Source organism: Camarhynchus parvulus, chromosome 10, assembly GCF_901933205.1.
Source record: "Camarhynchus parvulus chromosome 10, STF_HiC, whole genome shotgun sequence".
Taxonomy (NCBI): Eukaryota; Metazoa; Chordata; class Aves; order Passeriformes; family Thraupidae; genus Camarhynchus; species Camarhynchus parvulus.
Window position 1 is genome coordinate 7,706,684 of NC_044580.1, and position 20,376 is coordinate 7,727,059.

General features: G+C 36.7%; 1 protein-coding gene across 1 annotated transcript in view; it reads right to left on the reverse strand.

Annotated features, from left to right (window-relative positions):
* UNC13C (unc-13 homolog C) overlaps nucleotides 1–20,376 on the reverse strand; it is a 133,301-nt gene that overhangs the window by 2,561 nt on the left and 110,364 nt on the right. Inside the window, exons 25-31 of the mRNA XM_030955466.1 lie at nucleotides 19,846–19,934; nucleotides 17,518–17,667; nucleotides 16,114–16,237; nucleotides 13,549–13,605; nucleotides 12,408–12,488; nucleotides 8,740–8,887; nucleotides 631–723 (exon numbers count right to left, since the gene is read on the reverse strand). Coding sequence (XP_030811326.1) covers nucleotides 631–723; nucleotides 8,740–8,887; nucleotides 12,408–12,488; nucleotides 13,549–13,605; nucleotides 16,114–16,237; nucleotides 17,518–17,667; nucleotides 19,846–19,934 — 742 coding nt within the window. The remainder of the gene's footprint in view (nucleotides 1–630; nucleotides 724–8,739; nucleotides 8,888–12,407; nucleotides 12,489–13,548; nucleotides 13,606–16,113; nucleotides 16,238–17,517; nucleotides 17,668–19,845; nucleotides 19,935–20,376) is intronic.

Here is a 20,376-nt window from a genome sequence, read left to right on the forward strand (position 1 = left end):
CTATGGGATATGAATACCTGATAAACCTAGGAGATGCTTTGCCCCTTCCCTGCCAAGTGAAGATGTCTGACTTCTTCTAGTATTTGATACTTTCAAAAGTATCAAATATAAACATGTATTTTATAAATCCTTCACATGTGCAGCTTCTTTTTACCTGCTACCTTCACTGCAATTAAAAAAAACAGTTTATACTAATCTGAATGATTCTGTGTTTCTAAAACTCAGATTGTGCAGAATAAAGGGATTTTGTTAAAAATGCGGCTTCTTAAGACTTGGTGTAGTCATTCACCACACAGCTTTGCTGTAGTTTTCAAACGCTGAATTATGTACAAGCAATTGAGAAGTATAATTTGGTACATTTTAATTTATAACTCTAAAACTTAGTATAATAACTTTAAATTATCTAGACAGAGAAGCATAGACAGTACTTGCCTGCATAATCTGAGCTTCTGCTAATGTTGAGCAAGGAAGAAATGCACTCCTAATCACCTGAAGTGTAGTCAGAGTTTCTCAAGTACTATAATACCCATCATTTTTTATTTTAGTACTGGTATGTTTGACTTAGGATGTTGTGCTTGGAGGTTTGGTCTTTGTTGTTGCTTTCTTTTAAAGTTGGCTGTTTGAACTTACCTTTCACAGTGACTTTATGCTCACCAGTTCCAGGATGGGTAGAGACATCCACCTGCACAGATATCTCACCCACTGAATTATTAGCGGTTTGACCTGAAACAACAATTACTGGTTAGCACATCTGGCTTCTCAATGCATCTGGAGAAATAGACAGCCAAAGGTGAGTGGTATTTTCCTTCAGAAACACTTCAAAATTTCTGGTGTGTTTCACATTTCAGTGAGAATCAGTTACAGATTCATAAATGATTTTGCCACAAAAAATGGATAATTGCAAATATCTGTGGAAAGTGCCTCAGTGAAATAAAAAATCCTGTTCATTTGGAACTTTCCACTCTGTCATTAGATGTGTTTGCATCTTAAAATGCCAGAGTTGGTGGGTTTGTCAAGCTTTTCATGTACCTTCCAAAAATCTTACTGCTAAATGTGTGTTTGGAAAATTACTTCTATATCTCTATTGATGAATCCTTTGCTGAAGGTTTTGTCTCAACAAATTACTGAAGTTCTGCACTGGCACAGACAGAGGGGCTTAAAAATGAAAGAAGGTTGAGGGCTGGCAGGAGAACCAGGAACTTATTTTTTAAAGTTTTTGCTTCTGAGAATCAGGGGAGGTTGCATGTCAGTTTGTACAGAATGAATCTTTAAAAGGACTTTAAATATTGTCTTGAAATGTACCACAATATATCAGATTGTAACAGTAGAAGATAAATAAAACTGAGTATGTTTACTTGTTCTTTGATTGGATGACTGTGAGTGTTGAATTCCGTGAACTGCACTTGCCCCCCAGTGTAGTCTCCTGTGAACCACATAATAAAGTAAAATTCTACCCCTTTCAACTGGCTGCTATTTCTGTGGGTAGCAGAGAAAAGATTTTATATTCCTCTTGTTTATACAAAAATTCCTTACCCATTGGTTTCTTACCCCTCTAGATGAGAAGAGAAGCAAGCATTCCTTTAGAATTTTTCCAGCAGTTCATGTAGAAATTAGAGAAGGTGCACAGAGAAGAGGGAGGGATGTCGTGTAATAATAATGGGGAAAGTGATTTTCCTCCTTAAATTAGTTTATACCTAGAGTAGTTTTTTCTGTTATCATGCATAGTCCTTTTCTTTCCAGGATTTCCTCACCAGTGGCTTTCTAGAAATGAGCTTTACAGTGATGTTTAATCACTGCTTTGGCCTGATCTGTAATTATGTTCTCTACATGGCATGAGCACTGCAAGGTCAATCACTCTTACCCCAAGTGTTACTGCTTCAGAGAACAAGCCTTTTGTTACCTGATCTATCAAAATGTGGAGATTCAGTGGTCATTTAACAGGCTCAGGATATTTAAACATTATTGTGCATGTCCAAACTTTCAAGTGAGTTTGGCTTGGAATTGTTGTGAACCTACTTTTGGAACATAACAATTGCAGGGTACCAGTACAAATTTTGCTGTTAGAGGTATTTCATTATCAGTGAGAGGGTTTGGACCACCACTAACATGTAAATAAGAAACTTATTCAGACAATAAAGACATCAGTTTTTTAATGGCAAGAGGTTTAGCTTCAGTGGCAGTAATTAAGTTTTTTGTATTTTGATAATTACTTAAAGCTGTGCTATATGGAAGCTCTGAGTTGGTGAATCATTCTATGGCTTGCTCACAATAAATAACACAATTTTTAAAAGAATTTGTATAAAAAGGTAGGAACCAAATGGACCAGAAAAGCTAAATAGTAAGAATAATAAAATGGCTTTATTTAGAATCCCAGATTGAAATATTATCTGACTATAGTAAAATTTGCTTTTCCTTGGGAAGAGAAGGGAAATTCTCTTTTGGTGAAGGTCATAAAGTTAAAGCTGGTTTTCTTTTCTCTTGCAAACACAGTGTCATTAGGCCATATATCAGTGACTAGCAGGTTTTTAATGGAGGTACATTTAACCCTGGGTGCTGACTTGTGTGAAAAAGCCTTCCCTTATATTTATGTCAATTACCTGGATTAAATGAAGACAATGCCTGTAATTCAGAAAGCAGCTTGCCCAGGATAGGAATCCAATATTATATATATTTTTATGTATAGTGTATTCTCATGGGCTTTGTCATACTGTAAAGTAAATCAAAGAGAGCAGGGACTGGAGGTCCTAGAGCATTAATCTGTCTCATCCTTTCATATTGTGAAATTCCTCCCTTTCACATTGCTCCATAATGCATGGAATTCAACCTCAGCACAGGTACTTTTTGTGGTGATGAACTTCATTACGAATGACGCTGTTGATTACACCTCTAGCCTTCCTTCAGCTCTGAAGTTTGAGTTGAGCATACTCTAACTCTGTTCCAATTAAAAAGCTTTCAATGCCAAGCCAGACAGGAGAAGGGAATTTGCACCACTAATCCTGGGGACACTGCATGGGTAGCATAAACGGAATGTACTGAGAGAGAGATTGAGAAGTTCTTGAACCCTCTCCCAATCACAATTTATAATAACTTACCCCTGACAGCAGTGGAAGATGAGTTAAACTGATCCTGAATATCACTGAAATGATCAGATGGTGTCAATTGCATGTTTTAGCCTCTAGCTTAAAAAAACCTCCAACCTAAAACCCCAGGAAAGTTTTAAAAGAGGACAATTATCATTTTTATTTGATGGCCTTGAGAGCAGCCTAAGGAGGGTGGAAGTTGTAAAGTGTTAACCTCTAATAACGTCAGGTAGGATTTCATCAGGACAAGAATCTACAAATCTGTAAGATTAGACTTGTTCTCTTTCTTCAACTTTTTTATTAACTTATGCAAAATATATTCTTGCAAAGGTCTCCTAATCAGTGTCTCTTTCCTTCTCCTGGTAGTCCATAATTGACAACAGTGCTCCAAGCAGCACTGCAAATATATGAATAGTCTTGTGTGTACAGTGCTGCTTGATGTAGTTATAAACAAATCTGTGCAAAACATCACCCAGTTTTATACTAAAAGCAGTTGACATTGAAATGACCCTACATTCAGTATTGCTGAGAAAACCTCCTTTGCAGAACATCTCAGTGAGCATAGACAATTTCTAGTGGAGTCTAGAACATAAACTTGGTTTCTTTTAATAATCATCCCATCCATCTTTCTCTTTCTGACCTGCTGAACAAACTAGAAATACAATTCCAGGACATTTAGTATTTGCTTATAGCATCTCTTGCTGACATTCAAGAACTAGGGTACTTCATTTTGAAGTCTCTGATCTGTCTAGTTCTGCTGTTTTGTTTTCTTTTTTTTGCTACCACTTCTTGAACAGCCACAGCAGGAATTAGTGATTCTGACTGCACTTTAGAAAGGTCCATTTATCCTACTACATTTAATAAGCCAATTTAGCTGACAATAAATCTCTTCATGCACTGCAGAGGATGATTGCACTTTTCTTCCTTTAGTACTGTAATATAACTCATTTGAAGGCTAACAAACTTATAAATGATTCTGCCTCATGTTTGAAAACCTTATGGATGTTTAATTATTACTGCTTGCTCTCTAATATCTGCTTTACATTTTATTTGGTGGTATATTTATATTATTCAAAATACAGCATACTCTTACTGGTGGGCGTTAAAGTGATCACGTGCATTTAAAGTACAGTCATTCTTTTGCAGTAAATAAACTGTAAAGAGTAAAAATATCTGCTCTGGAGATCTCCTCAAAGATGCTTGCTCCTCAGGGACTAGAAAGGCCTAGAAGTCAGGCTTTTATCCCTCCTTATTTAGCACCTAGAATGATATCATATAACTGATGGATACCTGTAGTTTGTGTTTATTTTCTTGAAGACCTAGAGGAAACTGATACACAACTTTTTTTCTAATTTAGGTTCTTTACTGTTTCATTTAAGAAACAACCAGACATTTTCTAATGTGAAAGCCTCTTAAGTGAATATTTTTGTAAAAACCTTTTACTTTACCAGTGGTCTGGTTTTAACTATATGTACTTTAAAAATATTTACTTTTCTGCCACTATTCTGAGTGCATTAGCTTTGCTATCAGCACATGCTGGAATACTTTTATTACTTGTAATTCAACAAGTTTCTTCTTTGTTTGTTCTTAACTTTCCTGTTTGTTGCTTGCAATAGTGTGCTGATTTCTGCAGCTTGTAATGCAGTTGGTTTTTTTATTTTTTTGCATGAAATAAGGTTGTGTAACACATGGTTCTGACCTCAATTTGAAACTACAGTGGATGAAGCAGGGATTATTTCTTGAGTTAAATTCTGTCTGAAGTATGGGTTATGAGAGAACTGGAAATGCTCTGCAGGACTTAAATTTCCTGTTAGAATACAGGTATAGCTTTCAAAATATGACAGTTAATAATACAATGGTTTTGACAAGCAAACGAAGAAAAGGTCTTTGTTTTTCACCTATAAAAGCTGCTAAACAATTTAAGCAATTTTTATATTCTGTAGCATGATGTCATCTACCTGCTTGCTTAAACTATAGTTAATATCAGATTATTGTTTTAATGTCATTTCATTTATTTATGAAATATTGAGGTTCTGCTTTGCTTTGTACAATTACAGGTTGCAATGGAACACAGAACTGAATTTTGGCTTGGCAATTGAAAATAATTTGTCTTCATTTTTGATTGTGTGACTTCCTTCCCTGCATTGGTGACTTCACAAGACACAAGGATGGAGTTACTGTTAGAGATAAGCATATATACCTAATGAGAATGGGTATTATATTTTCTTGTTTTCAGGTACATCTTAGCTTTCAATTCTCTGGCATAAGAATGAAGAAACCCGAATCAGACCAGCTGAAGCAAAGCCTTTTCTGCAGCCTTGTAAAAACCCAGGTAGGGTTTGCAGTATAAGCTCTGTATTGTGAGATGAGTATTGATTTTTCTGCTTAAGTGATACAAACTACTTTAAGTCAAGATAAAAAACATAGTGCAGAATCCTGCCATTATGTATTTATTATTCTCTAACAACATTTGTGAACTGGAGCTGCTGTAAATTTGTAAGAAAAAATATTTCCCTATGTCCAATAAATAACCATTTTAGATGCAAGAGTGGTGTTTACTTTGGAGAAATTAGTGGCAATAAATGAGAGCTAATTCAGCAAACTCTATTTGAGACTGTCTTTTTCTGTAGTTTGCCAAAATTAAAATAATATTTGTTCAAATGTTATTAGTGTTAATGCTAAACAAATGTAAATAGTCACAGCACTGGCTACAGTTTATGAAATTACTGAAGATTCAAGGCATTTGCTAAACTAAACCATAGCCATTTAATTTTTATATAATTTAAGAAGTTTAAAAGGGGAAGGTGCAACTTAAAAAGGTGACTGCTTCTCTCTTTTTTCAGGTGTGACTTAAGAGAAGCTTCACCAGTACTGGTCTCAGCACGGACTAAGGGTAAGTCAAGTGTACCACGGAGTGGGAAAGTTCATGCAATAGGCCAGCAGAAGTATAGTGAGAGTTTATCCTTTGGCTTTTAGAGCTCTGTCTTGATTGTGAAAATGCGGTTGAATTTAGCTCAGGTTAAAATTATCTTGTCCTGTTTGACCTGAAATTTGTCCAATTTGTCTAGAGCTCTTGTCAATGTATGAAATATATGGTCTTTTCAGAAGTCTTGGAGTGTTCCTTGAAATTCTGGGCTGGCTGCTGCCTGCCTTCAGCTGTGAACCAACCATGGGGTCTCAGCCCTACAGCACTGAACCCCCAAGTTCCTGCAACTGAGCTGGATTTTGCAGGTCAGGCTTGGCCCTTTGCTGCTGTTTTACAACTGATTCATGCCTGGCTCAAGTGCACAAAGAATGGTTTGGTTACAAAAGATTTTGAAAGCAATCCATATAATAATCTGAATGTATGCAAGAATGTTATCCTGTAGTTGAATTTAGAGGAAAAACCCCACATTTTTACAGCATGAACTAATGTTTACTACTATTATTATTATTATCAGTGTACAAATAAAGTGACAATTAAGTCCAGAGTAAATAAAATCAATCTGAGATCTGGACCTCAGGTCTAATGGTGCACTGATGGCATGCTATTCTCATCTGGCTGTGTTTCATGTGCTCTTTGCAAAGGTATCAGTGACCACCTAGAGTGTTAAATACTGGTCACTCAGGCTTTGTAATGCAGTTCTCCTCACTAAGCTGCCTTCAGGTTTTGCAAAATCCTTTAGGTCAGTATCCATGTCCTTTTTAGAGACTACAGCAGTGACCTGCTCCATGGAATGGTTCTTGGCAGAGCCAGCACTTGTGTATGAGTGAATAAGAAAACTGATCCAGATGAATGTGCTTACAACAGGCACTGCAGAATCAGCTGAATCCTGTCTGGGTAATATTAAATGTGAAGTTCAGATATGTGGAACTAAATTTCATTACTAGTTTATAAATCATTCTATGTTTTATTATAAAATGTTTTCCCATCAAACTGATAATTTATTTGCAAAAGAAAATGCTGCTCTGCATGTTTTACACAGTGGTGGGTTGGGAATAAAACAGGACAAGTGCTTAGCAATTTTCTGGAAATGTTTATACAAAGGAGCAGTCATAGATTATGTCCCCCTTACTATCCTATTGATACCAATGTTAAAATCTGTAATGATCAGAGTTTCCACAGGATTAAATCTCCAAACAAACACATTGGAATTGTGTGGCAGATCTGGGGGTCTCTTCCAACTTCAATGATTCTCTGATTCTGTGACAATGGCTCTGTAAAAGTGTGTTATGCTCCTTGATACTCCCTTTGTTCGTGCAGGATCACATTCAGTAGGAATAACCAAATTATCCAACATTATGATCCACACTGTTCCTAAAGAAGGATGTTTGCTGTCTAATTCTTGTAATCATTACAGGAAAACCAAGCATCCAATTCTATCTACAGTCATAGTTATTATACAATAGATACTTTCTTTACATTTACAAAATTCTTCTTTCTGTTGCTTTGAGCTTAAAATTATATCCAACTGTCTATTGATTATGGATTGGCAATGTGAAAAAGATAGGCCAAGTATCTAATTATATTCCAGAGAAGATTTCTGATTTGCAAACAGAGTCATTTTAACTAAAAGCTAATAATACAGTTATAGCTGTGAGGCTGGAAATCATAATAGATGAGGATTTAGTTATTTTAAATGAGGCATTAAAGGATAATGAAAAGTTTTGAGTCACTTAAGTTTCATTCCCAGTGGCTACATTTCTAACAATACTGGTGTGCAAATATAGGCATGGTAATGTGTGCACAGAAATGAGCACAGACCTCAGGCTGAAATCATGATGAAAATAAGAAAATGCAATTTTGTGGCTCAGGATTTATAAAAGATCACTTATGGCTACACCTTAACTATTTTTTTCCTCCTGAAGCTACAATGAAGGTATGTGTTAAAGAAAAGCAAAATGCACCTAAAAGTAAGTAAATATTTTCTGCTTGAATCCATATTGCTAATTTTTATTTTTTGAGAGGAAGGAAAAAAGGACTCTACTGCCTACATATAAGAGTTTTATAGCTATTTTTGCATTTTTAATATATTAGTTACTAAGACAGATCTCAGTTTTAATATGGAAACAGCTTAGGAAAGAATTCCTCAGAAATAATCTTGGGGCAAGCTGCAAAACTCATGTTTCATATTTTTTATACTGTGAGTAACATATTGTACTTCAGAAGTAAAAGCAATTTATTTCCAGCTTTACGGTCCAATTAAAACTTTCTGATTCTTATGAGCTGGAGCAGCATAATTCATTATATCAGTAAATTGTGTTCTTTCCAAAAGACAAGAAGTGGCAGGCAGGTCATTTTTTACAAATGCTCATTACATTCAGAAGAAATCTAGTAAAGATTACTATGATGCAAAAATTTGCAGTTTTCAGAATGAAGAAAACATTCAGCTTGGAATATGATGTGTGCAGTTCTCCTACAAATAACCCTGGTTCTCAGTGTGGCCCCAGAGCTCAGGGATTGTTCTTCCTGTGCAGTCACAAGCCCCTAAAGGAACTGCCCTCAGGTAAGCCCCAACAACAGCATTAGAGAAGGGATAACAGCAATAACATCACATGGGCAAATTTGTGTCAATAAACTCTAAAATACCACAGGGGGTAGAGAATGTAATCTGCAATCAACAATTTAGAACATTTAAAATATAACAGGATGCATTTGTGTCCCTTGCAGATGACTTACTTTGAGAAGTTTGTGTGGCTATAAACTTCTTTATCAGGGCGTCAGTAGTCTGTGTGTAAAGGCTGAGAGCGTATTTGAGGGACTGCAGGTCTGGGCTCTTCTCCAGGAAATTCTTTTTTAGCCCACTTCCTCCAGCATGGAAGTATTGCTAAAATGAAAAACAAATATGGTTGTTCACAGAGGAAAAAAAAAAAGGCCTCAGTTACAGACATACAACTTCAAGTACATTTCTTAAATGAATGTTTGGAAGTAGCAACAGGCATGTCTACATTTATTATAGCATTTCAGATAACTGTCATAATCTCTAGTACAAAGCTTCTTTACAAAGGTAAAAAAATTAAGCATAAAGGGAAGAAATAGACAAAATTTTGCTTTTGGTCTTCATGATCTGAAATATTAATTTGCCAAACTGGGAAATAGTTGAAGCATTTTTTTAGGTTCCAGAGAGTGGAATGAGTTTTAATTCTTTATCTAAAAACCCCAAACATCACAAACCCCTCTCAAATGAAGACATGTTTACCAGCCAGTGCTTGTAAAATATAAAGGATATATTACTTTTGGGGGAAAAGGGAACTGTTTAAAATATTTTAGAGAGACTACTCCAGAGTGTAAGATTTCTGAGAAGCAGTGTGAGAAAAGGACTTCTGGTTCTACGGGCACAGCTAGATTTGGAAAAACAAATATGCTTATGACTTTGATGCCATGCTGACTATGTGAACTATATATATATAAAACATATGTATAAATATGTCATGTTTTCAATCCCAAAGCTGAGTTCAGAAAAATTAGGGGACAGATTCTTCCCTTTTTCCTCCCACAAAGAAGAATTTTTCCTGAAGTTTTGTACAGGACAGTGTTTGATGAATTAATACATGTTGGCCACAATGAAAAGATAAATGTGCTACATACTTTCATTTTGTTCAAACACCTTGCAAAGCATTTTGCAACCTCCATTACAGTTCTAGATCTCAAGATCAATAAAGCTCCCATTAATGGCTAATTAGTAAAAATAAACAATGTTTTTCAGGACATAATGACTACTTGATGAGATGCACTATTGGTCCACTCTGTACAGGGAGTCTTGGGGACTGTAAGCAGAATTTACTCTCCCTGCCTTTTTGCAGTGTTGCCAAAGGAATAAATGCAATATCTACATTCCAGTTCACATACACACATCTCCACTAAATGCTGTATCCCAGCTTATCTGGACAGCTCAGACCTACAGTCCACATATGCCCTTTGCATTTAGTGCACACATTTCATCTTCCACTTCTCAAGATTCTGCAGGAGATGAAACATAAATGTTTCATAACAATTATTTACATTTCTGTATTGCTGTCTACTGACTGTTAAAGGGAAAAAAATATCTGTCGGAGCAAAACAGGGGATTTGAAGTCATTAGGCTGCAACATTTTACATTGTTTTAATACTATGGGGACAGTTAGGGTCAGTTTAAAAGGTTCTGAATAAATCTATCTTTCCAAGCAAATTATTTGATACAATATGTTCCAAAAACCCTCTCATCTTAATTGAGTTTAGTCATGATTTCACTAAGAGTCATAATCAGTTTATAAGCAAGTGTTAAAATCTGTTAATATTTCCTGCTAGTTTGACAATTACTGGGATTTTTTTGAAGTTGTCTCTCCCAGTAAAATATTATCTGCAGCAGCAGCTGCACATGGCTGGAAGCTCCATGAAAGCTAATAGTCATATAAAGAAACAAAGACACCTGACCCTTATTGTCCTGAGTTTTTAACTAATTTTTTTTGTTTTTCCCATAAATGGTAAATTTTGCAAGCAAAGCAGCAGTGTGAACCTATCATTACAGTATGGAACTGAATATAGAAAAATAATGAGTAAACAGGGTTTTACAGATTCAGCTGGGTCAGTTATTGCCCTGCTCCTTAGAGATGTATAACTTAAAATAACTCCCCTGCTACTCTTGCTCCTCTCTGTAGGTTTGTAGGTGGCACAAGAGATTTCAAAGTCACACTGACAAATGAAAGGGGCAGATGTCAAGTGCTGGAGCCACTGCAGTGTCAGCCCAAAGCTGCCAAGTGCCACACAAGCCTCTTTGGGTGCTGCTTTCTCTTTGTAGAGGGTCTCTGGGTGTACAGAGAACTGGGACAGTATTATCAATGGACATTGTCTCTGGGCTGGCATAATGAGGTAGCAGAGAACTCAGCCTCAGATAAATGAGGCCAGAAAGCCACTTCTCATAACTGTAAATTGCAAATTAATCTGAAAAATATTAAATAGTTATATAAATTGCTATGGTTCTTTTTACATAATACGAAGATTGATGATATGCTATATATATTCAAGATTAAAAAATATTACTTTAATTTATATTTGTCAAAGGATTAATAACACCATCCACTATTAAATTATGATTGATTCTCAGTGAATTAAATGAAAGGAAAAATAAAGACTGTAAGTGGAGATACTCCTCCCTGCAAAACCCTTCCTTACCATAATCAGCTACCCAATTTCTGAACACACACCACATGCTTTTTTTACACTTCTCCTATTCTTATCTGAGCAGCCATGATTTTTGCTTTTAAATAAGCTGTATTTACTAAGCATTACCAAAAAAATCTATATTTTGATCATTAAACATATGAACTGCATTCCAAAACAAACTTAGCAGCCTTTTTTTCTTGAGTTAACTCATAAAGTTTTCCTTTTTTAACTTTCTACCAGTGTAAACCCAATTTCTGCATGATCAAGGTTATTTGTTCAGTATTTTGGAAATGATTTTGCCATATCAGCTTGCAAGTACAGCAGGCAGTTATAATGAACACAGTCATTGCCTTACAATTTGAAAATGGTTTCTCAGGAAGCTTTCTTTAGCTCAGTTAATGAATGCTATGAATTAACTCGTATAACTTAGCACACAGACACAAGGATCCTGAATTAACAAAGAGATTTTCCCTATTTAATCTTTTCCCTCCAAATCTAGACATTTTTAGTAAAATGGTCAACATCTATCTCTCCATCTGTAAGAGTTTAAGCATTGGAAATTTAGGCAAAGTTAGAGTTTATGTTTTTCCCAGCTTTTATGTGTTTAGAAAATTATTAGATTCACATACTTCATGCAGCTTACTTTGGGAGCATACTTCAATTTGTTCCATTTTTCAATTTGTTCAATTTGCTTCCACAACATTACTAACTCCCAATTATTTTTATTTCTGCAAGAAATGTCAAATTACATTTGTAATTAATTGTCTCCACTACAAATACAAAAAATGGCAATTGGGAGCTCCCTCTGTTACTTTTTGCTTGCCTTAGAGACTGTTTTATTGCAAAACACTTGATCATAAGTATTTCCTCTTACTTATATCTTCAATTTTATACTTCAGTAGCTGCCTTCTTGCCTTCCTGATGTGCTGTCCCTTCCCAGCAGACAGGAAAATATGCTGTTATTCTTGAAACTGATTGCTTTAAAGCTATTTACACCAACTAATGATCCAGGCCAATGTGAAAAAGACTGATAAGCAAATTAAATAATATGTTAATTAATAATATAATAAATATTCCTAATGACTTCTTTTAACTTCAGAAACCAACTCCATGAAGACTGTATGAAAATCTCCAGTCTTTTATCTAAAACCAATCAGTGATTGTTGGACATTGCAGCACAGAGCAGGAAAGACACGAAGCTGTACCTTGATGGTAACGAGGGCCACGTCCATTATTGCGCACTGCCGCAGGGTCAGGCTTTTGGCTTCCTCGCGGATCACGTGGTCCTGCAAGCGACACAAGAGTGCACTTGGTTTTAGAGAGATAATACTGTGAGTATCTGTTCTTTGCAAAACAAACAAACATCCACCAAATGCCCCCCAAGGACTATGATTAACAGGGATTAATTCAGAAGCCTTTCACAACAAATTATAACCTAGAGCAATTGTGTTGTTTCCTGAAATCACAAACTGTAGAGAACCAGATTCACTGGTTAATACTGAGCATTACTTCTTTTACTAGGATGCATTATTTCTCTGTTTTGGGGGATGGGGGAAAGGTTAAAATTTAACTTAAAATAATGATATTGGATGATATAAAGTAATTTAATAATAAACATGACAGTTTAACAGATGTTTGTTAATGCCCTATGTTTTAAAAAAAGAAGGATTCCTATTAGAACATGTTAGACATAGAGTGACTACACTCCTGTTAAATCTTTGTCTAAATAAGCAGTCAGTGATTTACTTAGGTAATTTTTAAGTCCTCTAGCAAACTGAATAATCATTCATAGAGGCCCCAAATACCACATTTCTGTACAAATCTTAAATCCTGATTGCAGAATTGACTGGCAAACAACTGACATCACTATCAAACATCTCTGCTGTCCATCAAGTGGACTCCAGCCCTGCAGCCCTGTACTGCAGACGTACATAGTATATTTCAATGCATATAAACAGTCCACAGAAAGAAAATTGCTGGTATTCTCACCTCAAGGGCTTATCCAGAAGCAAAGTGGTTTTTGTGGTTTTTTTTTTTTTTTTTTTTTTTTTTTTTTTTTTTTTTGTGATGTGTAATGCTCAGAAGGCCTGGTTGTGCAATATGGGACTGATGGCTTCTTGACTCATGTAGTGATCACTTACCATATAAGCATAGAGTCTTCTATTCATAACTTGGTTTTGATGAAACTGTACAATAATTATTCACCTCTGAGTAGTTACTGTCATATTCAATCTTATTATACTACATAAGAACAAGAAGGAGCATGAGGTTTGGTCTCACAGTCATTAATATTTCCTCCTTTTTTTGTTAGTGCAAGCCAGTCACAGCTTCATCTGGCTCCATTACCTTGAGTTTTGACAGTTGTCCAAGATCTTTGGCTGCACTGAATATCATCTGGGGCCCCTGTAATCACATTGAAAATTAAGGAAACAGACTCACGACAGCATGTTTGCTTTTTATGTCAACACAATCTTATTTTCTGCTAGGACACTGGCCAAAGTCATCGTTTTGCAAAGCTAAATAAAAGTTTCAGTTGCACAGGAGACACATTTTCATTCAGTTCATAAGGCCAAGTGCTTGAATGCCTGCAGCAAGATTCCCTCCAGTATTCTATAGCTGATACAAATATTGCACTTTCTGCTGAGAGTGGTTTTGTGTTCTCCTTCCTGCTGTCTCATTTTGTGTTTAATACTGAAAGCAAAGGCTGTGATTGTTCTCAGTGTGTGTCAGTGAGATGTTTGTCCATAAGTGCAGCTCTCAGGTGCTGTGCTAATGTGAACAATCATGCTGGGAAGGGAGCAGCCCGGAGGAACCTGCAAAAGCCTGTGTAGGGGGAATCCTCAGCTGAGTAAAGCACAGCACAATGGTGTACTGTGAGCCAGAGCCCTTTTCTAAAGAAAAGATATTGAAATGTTATGAAGTTAAAGCATACTTTGAAAATTTTACAATAGCCAAATCCTGGCATGACACCAAAGGCCAATGCCTACATATTTGTCTCAGACATTCAGAATCCTACTGTAATTCCATGCTCACATCCTTTATCACAATACTCCAAGCAACATAACTACCACTGCAGTTACATGGCAGCTCAGGAAGACATAGTTCTGATTATGTGGATTTCATAAAAAAAGGTCCAACTTAGACTGGACTAATTTTTCATTAGACTTTCTGTTCCAAAGAGTTTCATTTTCCAAAAATAATTTTGCTTTCTATATGCTTCAATTGAAGAAAATGTAATATAGAACTACAGTTTAAATCTTCATTATTTTTAGTAGCAAGAAAGGTAAGATAAATACGTGTATGTATATATATATATAATTTGTGAAATAAATAAACCCTGTTTCTGAATGCCTGTGCCTCTCAACCTCAAACAGAAAGAAATATTCAGGGCTAGAAAATCTCTCACAGTATCCTACTTTTCAGTGATTTTCTTTAATTATGTGTTCAATAGTAAACAAAAGTATCAAAATAAATGGAATAGTTCACAATGCCTACCAAAAACACTCTATATAGAGGGTACCACTAAGAAACTCCCCTCTGAATGTATTGTCCTATGAATAATTGATCCTGCATAAAGCTAATAAATGCTCCTAATAGATGATGTAATGCTGGGTAATACAGTTACCCAACTGAAATGCTACCTATGTATTTACAGATAAAATTTGTACTGAAAAGTTTGAAAAGCAATTTAAAGATCTCAGAAATCTAAATTTGAAACTTATTGAAAGAGAGGTTGTTTTTAATTATACCTAGTTAACAAGGTCATGACAGTAAATATAAACAAATTCAGTGACTGGAGTCCTGACCAAGATCAGCTCTACTCTAGAATTTTCAATAGTTCAGGTAATTTCATTTTTATCTCTGCACTATTTATACATTTTCTATGAGAGCTTTTCCTGCCTGTCCAGCAATATTCTTTCATGCATCTTCAATACATTATAGTAAGATTTAATGATTTGCCTTTAACTTATGGACCCTGACCAACAGCTTTTTAGCAGCTGAAGTGGCACCATAGGATGTGCAACAGCAAAGTTGCCAAAGGCACACTGTGGCAACAGCACAATTAACTTGTCATAAGATGGTCAATTTATTTTAAACAAGATTGAATAAAAGAAGAATTAACAGTTATATTATCCCAACCCCTCAAAAAAAAAAAAAAAAAAAAAAAGCGGTTATGAAAAGGCCCTGAAGCCAGGCTCTCTTTGGTGATCCTTTGACAGGAGGATTTCACTGTTTCCCTCGGCTCAGCCATCAGGGTTCACATCAGGCCATGGCCCACAAGAGGCTCCAGTGCAGCACCACTTTCTGTAAGGACAGCTCCCTTCCCTCTCAGCAGGCTGGAAATGCAGCTCTGCCCAAAGAGGACCTCCTTTCAAGGCTGCAATTAAAGTCCCCCAAATCTTTACTGCTATAATTGGCTGAAGCTTCCTGATGTTAATTAAGTGCTGCCTCAAGATGAGGAATGGCACAACAGGCAGGGCTGGAGGATGGGATGAGGCATCCCTGGCTTTTTCAAACCTACAAAAATGGAAGTGATGGAATTTCTGATGTGACTAGGAAGGGCAAGGAACACTCTTCATGTTACTGTGCACAGTGAAGCCGAGAGAGAAATCGGATTTAAACGAAACCCCTTGTATGAGAGCACAAGAGTGCATTCTTTTACATGCCTGCATTCATAGAAAATGCTCTGATTTGGATGAGGCAGTAAATGAAGGAGTGAAGTCTTCCTCACTGGCTAAGAGCAAGCTGGCTCCACGACTGAGACACCAGAGAGCAACACTGTCTGCAAAGCAGGTGTTACTCCCTGTGGGCAGGGTACAGAACAGGATAGTGTCAGACCCCTTGGCAACACCTGCTCAGGCAATTATTACAGTCCTTTGTATCAACTGAGAATTGCTCTGGAACACTTACGGTTTGGTCTGTCAGTGGTGGAAGCACAATCTGTTTTTCTATTTTGTTTAAGACTAACTTCCAGAGCTCTTTCAAAACCCGTTTCAGAACTGTCTTCTCACAGATTTTTGCAGAGACACTTAAACTGGAATAAAACAAAACCACAAAACAGTCACCAAAACCAGCATTATGGCTTCAGAGGTGTTCTATCATGCTCACATTAATAGCCATTAAAGTTTATCTTTTCTCTAGTAATAAAAATTTCTTAGTAGCTAAATTATTTTGCTATATTATCAGTAAATATTTTTGGCAAAAAGACTTGCAGATTACAAACTTATATAAATCTCCTCTATCTAATTTAATGCTTAGTATATCACTGATGCATATTTATTGAAAATGCAAAATCATGATGAGTTAAAAGTTTGATGGATGATACAATTTAGCACTCCCACACCCCTAAATTAAAGTTTTAGTATATAATTTGTTTATGTCTTAAAAATAAGAGCAACTGTCTCTCTTGCTTTGTATTTCTACTGGGATGTGGAACTGGTTGCTGACAGCTAATGCAAATTCACAGCTACTGTTTGGAAGCATTTATTTCTATATACTGACATGTCTGAGGAATCTTGCTATCTATTACTTACAGTAAAATTAAATTTTTAGGGCACCTTTTCCATCTTTACTTTGAAAATTTTTGGCTGGGGAAAACCTGCCTAAGGAACCAAAGGGGTGTGTAACTTGTGACTGGAGACCTCAAGTACAGGGTTAGTGCCAGGCTGCTTGTCCTCACAGCCACTTCCAACAAATGGCCACTGCTGTTTGACAAGCACCAAGGACACCAATGTGCTTACAGATGTGCCTGTGCTGGACATGGCCTTTCAGAATGTGTCACTGCTGAATGATGATAGCATAAGTTCTGCTTACTTACAGAAGCCAGAATGGGTTTGCAGGATCCTCTCAAAACTTAGCATTTTACCAAATGAAAAAAAAAATCAAGCTGCTTTTTAGATGATGACCTGGTTTTTGGTGACACAGAAGTGCATATCAATAAGCAGTGGGACATTGGGTACAAGCCTAGAACAAATGCCAGATAATTCAGTGTAGGAATTACTTTTGTTCTTTTTTTTTCAGCATAGTCTTCATAACAGCCTGTGGAGGAGAGACCGTGCACTGGCTCATTTTCAATGACTCAAAACATGACAAGACATGGAAAGACAAGCCTGGAGCTTATGTAAAAATTGCTCAGTGTAAGTAAACAGGTTAGGCATGGGATTCTGCACACAGTGAATACTAGAAATAATAAAAATACTACAGAGTGCTTCCAGGTATCTGTAAAGTGCTTCCAGGTTTCAGAGTAAAACCAAGTGTGCCTAACTGCAGCATCCAGTTCCCAGCCTGGCACCCAATCCAGTCTGCCACACTCACGTTGTGTCCAGGGAATCCATGAGAGGCCGAAGCACAATCTCAGCGTCAATGGCTGCACTGTTCTTATTGGCTGCTGCATTCCCATTTCCTCTCATTTGATTCAGTTCATTGCTCATTTGTCTTACACAGTCTTCAATAACAAATTGGAAACTACAGGATGAGAAAAAAAAAGGAGAATGAAAGAATTCTGGGAGAGAAATCAACAATGATGATTTTGCATCAGGTTCCTCAACAAGACTTAAATATTTTCTGCAATGATGCAATGTTCAGAATTGAAGGTACTGTGGTGTTACTGTCTGAAAATAAGTTCTATTGAGGATCATAGCTCATATAAATAATCGATGCCATGTTTTGATCTTTTCCCTGCCACAATTTTCATAGCCTTGTAGATGTGCCAAATATTTATCTTCTGAAAGCAACAGATGTATCAGAATCTATAGGTTAGATGTGATTGCCTGCCAGCTAGGAACAACTTCTCACGATTTTATTTTTGGTGTAAAAGGATGATACAAACAGGTGATGATAAATAATTTTTCTCTTGATGGTTAATAGCAACCAAGCTTTGATATTCTTCCAGAGGTAAAATCAAAAACTCCTACTGATTCTGCCCTATTTGGCTCAATTTAACTTTTTCCAGATTTCACACAGTCAGTGCCTTCAGAAGGATTGTTACTTCTTTGCAACTAAACACTTGGACTGTTTAAAATATCCTTTTGCAAAAAGCCCCCTTGCTTTGAAGCACTCAGACTCTTCCTCCTGGGAGGAATCTTTTTCACTTCAAGGTGACTGTGAACACATTCTTCCTCCTCAAGTTTGTATCTGCTCAGCTTTTCTGAAAACTGTTTCCTAACTGATCTGGTTGAGCGTCTGACAGTCTTAAAGTGCTATTGATGTGATAATCTTTGGACAACATATTGACACAAAGCAGAACAGCACTTAATCAGTCACCAGCTCAGAGGCAGGAAGAGTCTCTGCACACACAGTAATTTGGTTTATGGGTTGATTTGTGCTGGATTGAAATGGTTTAGGATTAGTTTATGAACAGAAATGCAAAACAGAGGCCAAAAATATATGGGGCCTGTTAAGCTGAAAAGATAAATAGCAAAGATTAACTTGAGGAAAGTGGAAGAGAATTTACTGTGAGAGAAAAGAAACAATTGGTTGTTCAGTGACATAACTAATTGTAAAAAGAGAACACAAACCTCCATATGAAATCACTGGAAAAATCAGAAACTCTTCCAAATGCACTTGGAAGTACACTTACCTACACGCTTTAAAGCCCTAGATAAAATCTACATGAGGCAGCTAGAGAAACTGCTCATGAAATTCTTTGGACCAGTCCCTCCAACAAAAGCCAAAATAATGCATTGCCTTTCTTGACGTTAGACATCTTTCCAACATTGTTAACCTCACAGACCCAAGCAGTAAACTGACCCATGAGGAATGTTCTAGCTAGCTGGAGCATATCCTACACTGAGCTATTCTGGGTTTGCTGTTGCAGAAACCTAGTTGGCTCATTCAGAAAGAAGCCCTGGAAAGAAATAATATTCATGCACTGTCAATGATCCGAGAAGCAGAGCCTGGGAGCAAAAGTACAGCAAGACAATACAGCAAAGTAAGCACACAGGAAAAAGCAGACTGTCCACCCAGACTGCCCATCAATGGATTAAATAAGCAACTACAGACTTTGCTTAATGAGCACCACTATAGCACTAATCCCTCTCTCTTAGATTTCTTTCTAATTTGAAGCAAAAGTAACTTGCTACTTCTTATACCACAAGCACTGCTGGCACAGCACCATACACATTCAGGACTGCAGTGTGCACTCTGATTAATGAAAGGTTTTGAGAGTAAGGCTCAGTAGACGATTTTTGAAGAGCCACAGGCAAGCAAATGACCCAAGAAGGCCATTCACAATGACCACTTGAAGCAGACTAAACACAGGCAGACATCCCTGGTTGAAGCAGGCCACTTGGAAAAAGCTGTCAGTCTCAGGAAGTAACATAAACATGGTCAGAGAGGAAAGTTTAACATAGCATCAGGCAAAAAACCCCAGTGACTTTGCTTCCCAAAAAGCAGAACAAAAGCCATCAGCCTCACCTCTGTAACATGTTCACGCTCACAGATGATGTTCAGTTGTCTTTAAAGCGAGGTTGCTTTTATTTGTTTCAGAGTCTAAACACATACACACACAAATTCACACCACTCCATCAGGGCAGAAGCAAGCCATGCCTCAGGACATCCAAATAACCACCCAGACTTCATCAACGAGGGAGATTTTTGAGCAGGAATATTCCTCTAAGGTTTGCAGTAAAATGGGTTTGTTACCTTGCAGCATACGTTACACTGAGTTCATCCAATACATTGCTAAGTTTCACCTGAAGTTCTTTGAGAACAACACTAGCTTCAGGATCCAGCTGCAAAGAGATAAATAACATTATATTTTATTTATACACTAGGTTTCTGGGGTTTCCATTACAATCAATGAATTAGGAATTATGTGCAAAGATACACTGCACTATAGAAAACCAAATGTGGAAACATCTGTTGTGACACTGAATTGCTTTAGTAATAATATTGAAATACAATTACTATTAAAAAAATGAAAAAATCTTTGATTACAGCAGGGAATATTTATATTAGAAATCATAACTGTGCCATTGAAAAATTAGTTTCTGTGGGATTGTGGTAACTGTGTAGGCAGTCACAAAGGAGAGAACTACCATTACGAGGCCAGTGGTATTCAACAAGGCACACCAAGAGAAGGATGCAGGAAAAGTCAGTGCTTGTGTTAACAGTAATGCATATGCTTTCTGCATTACTATTATTTTTATTATTTTTGTACATTTCACTGCTGTT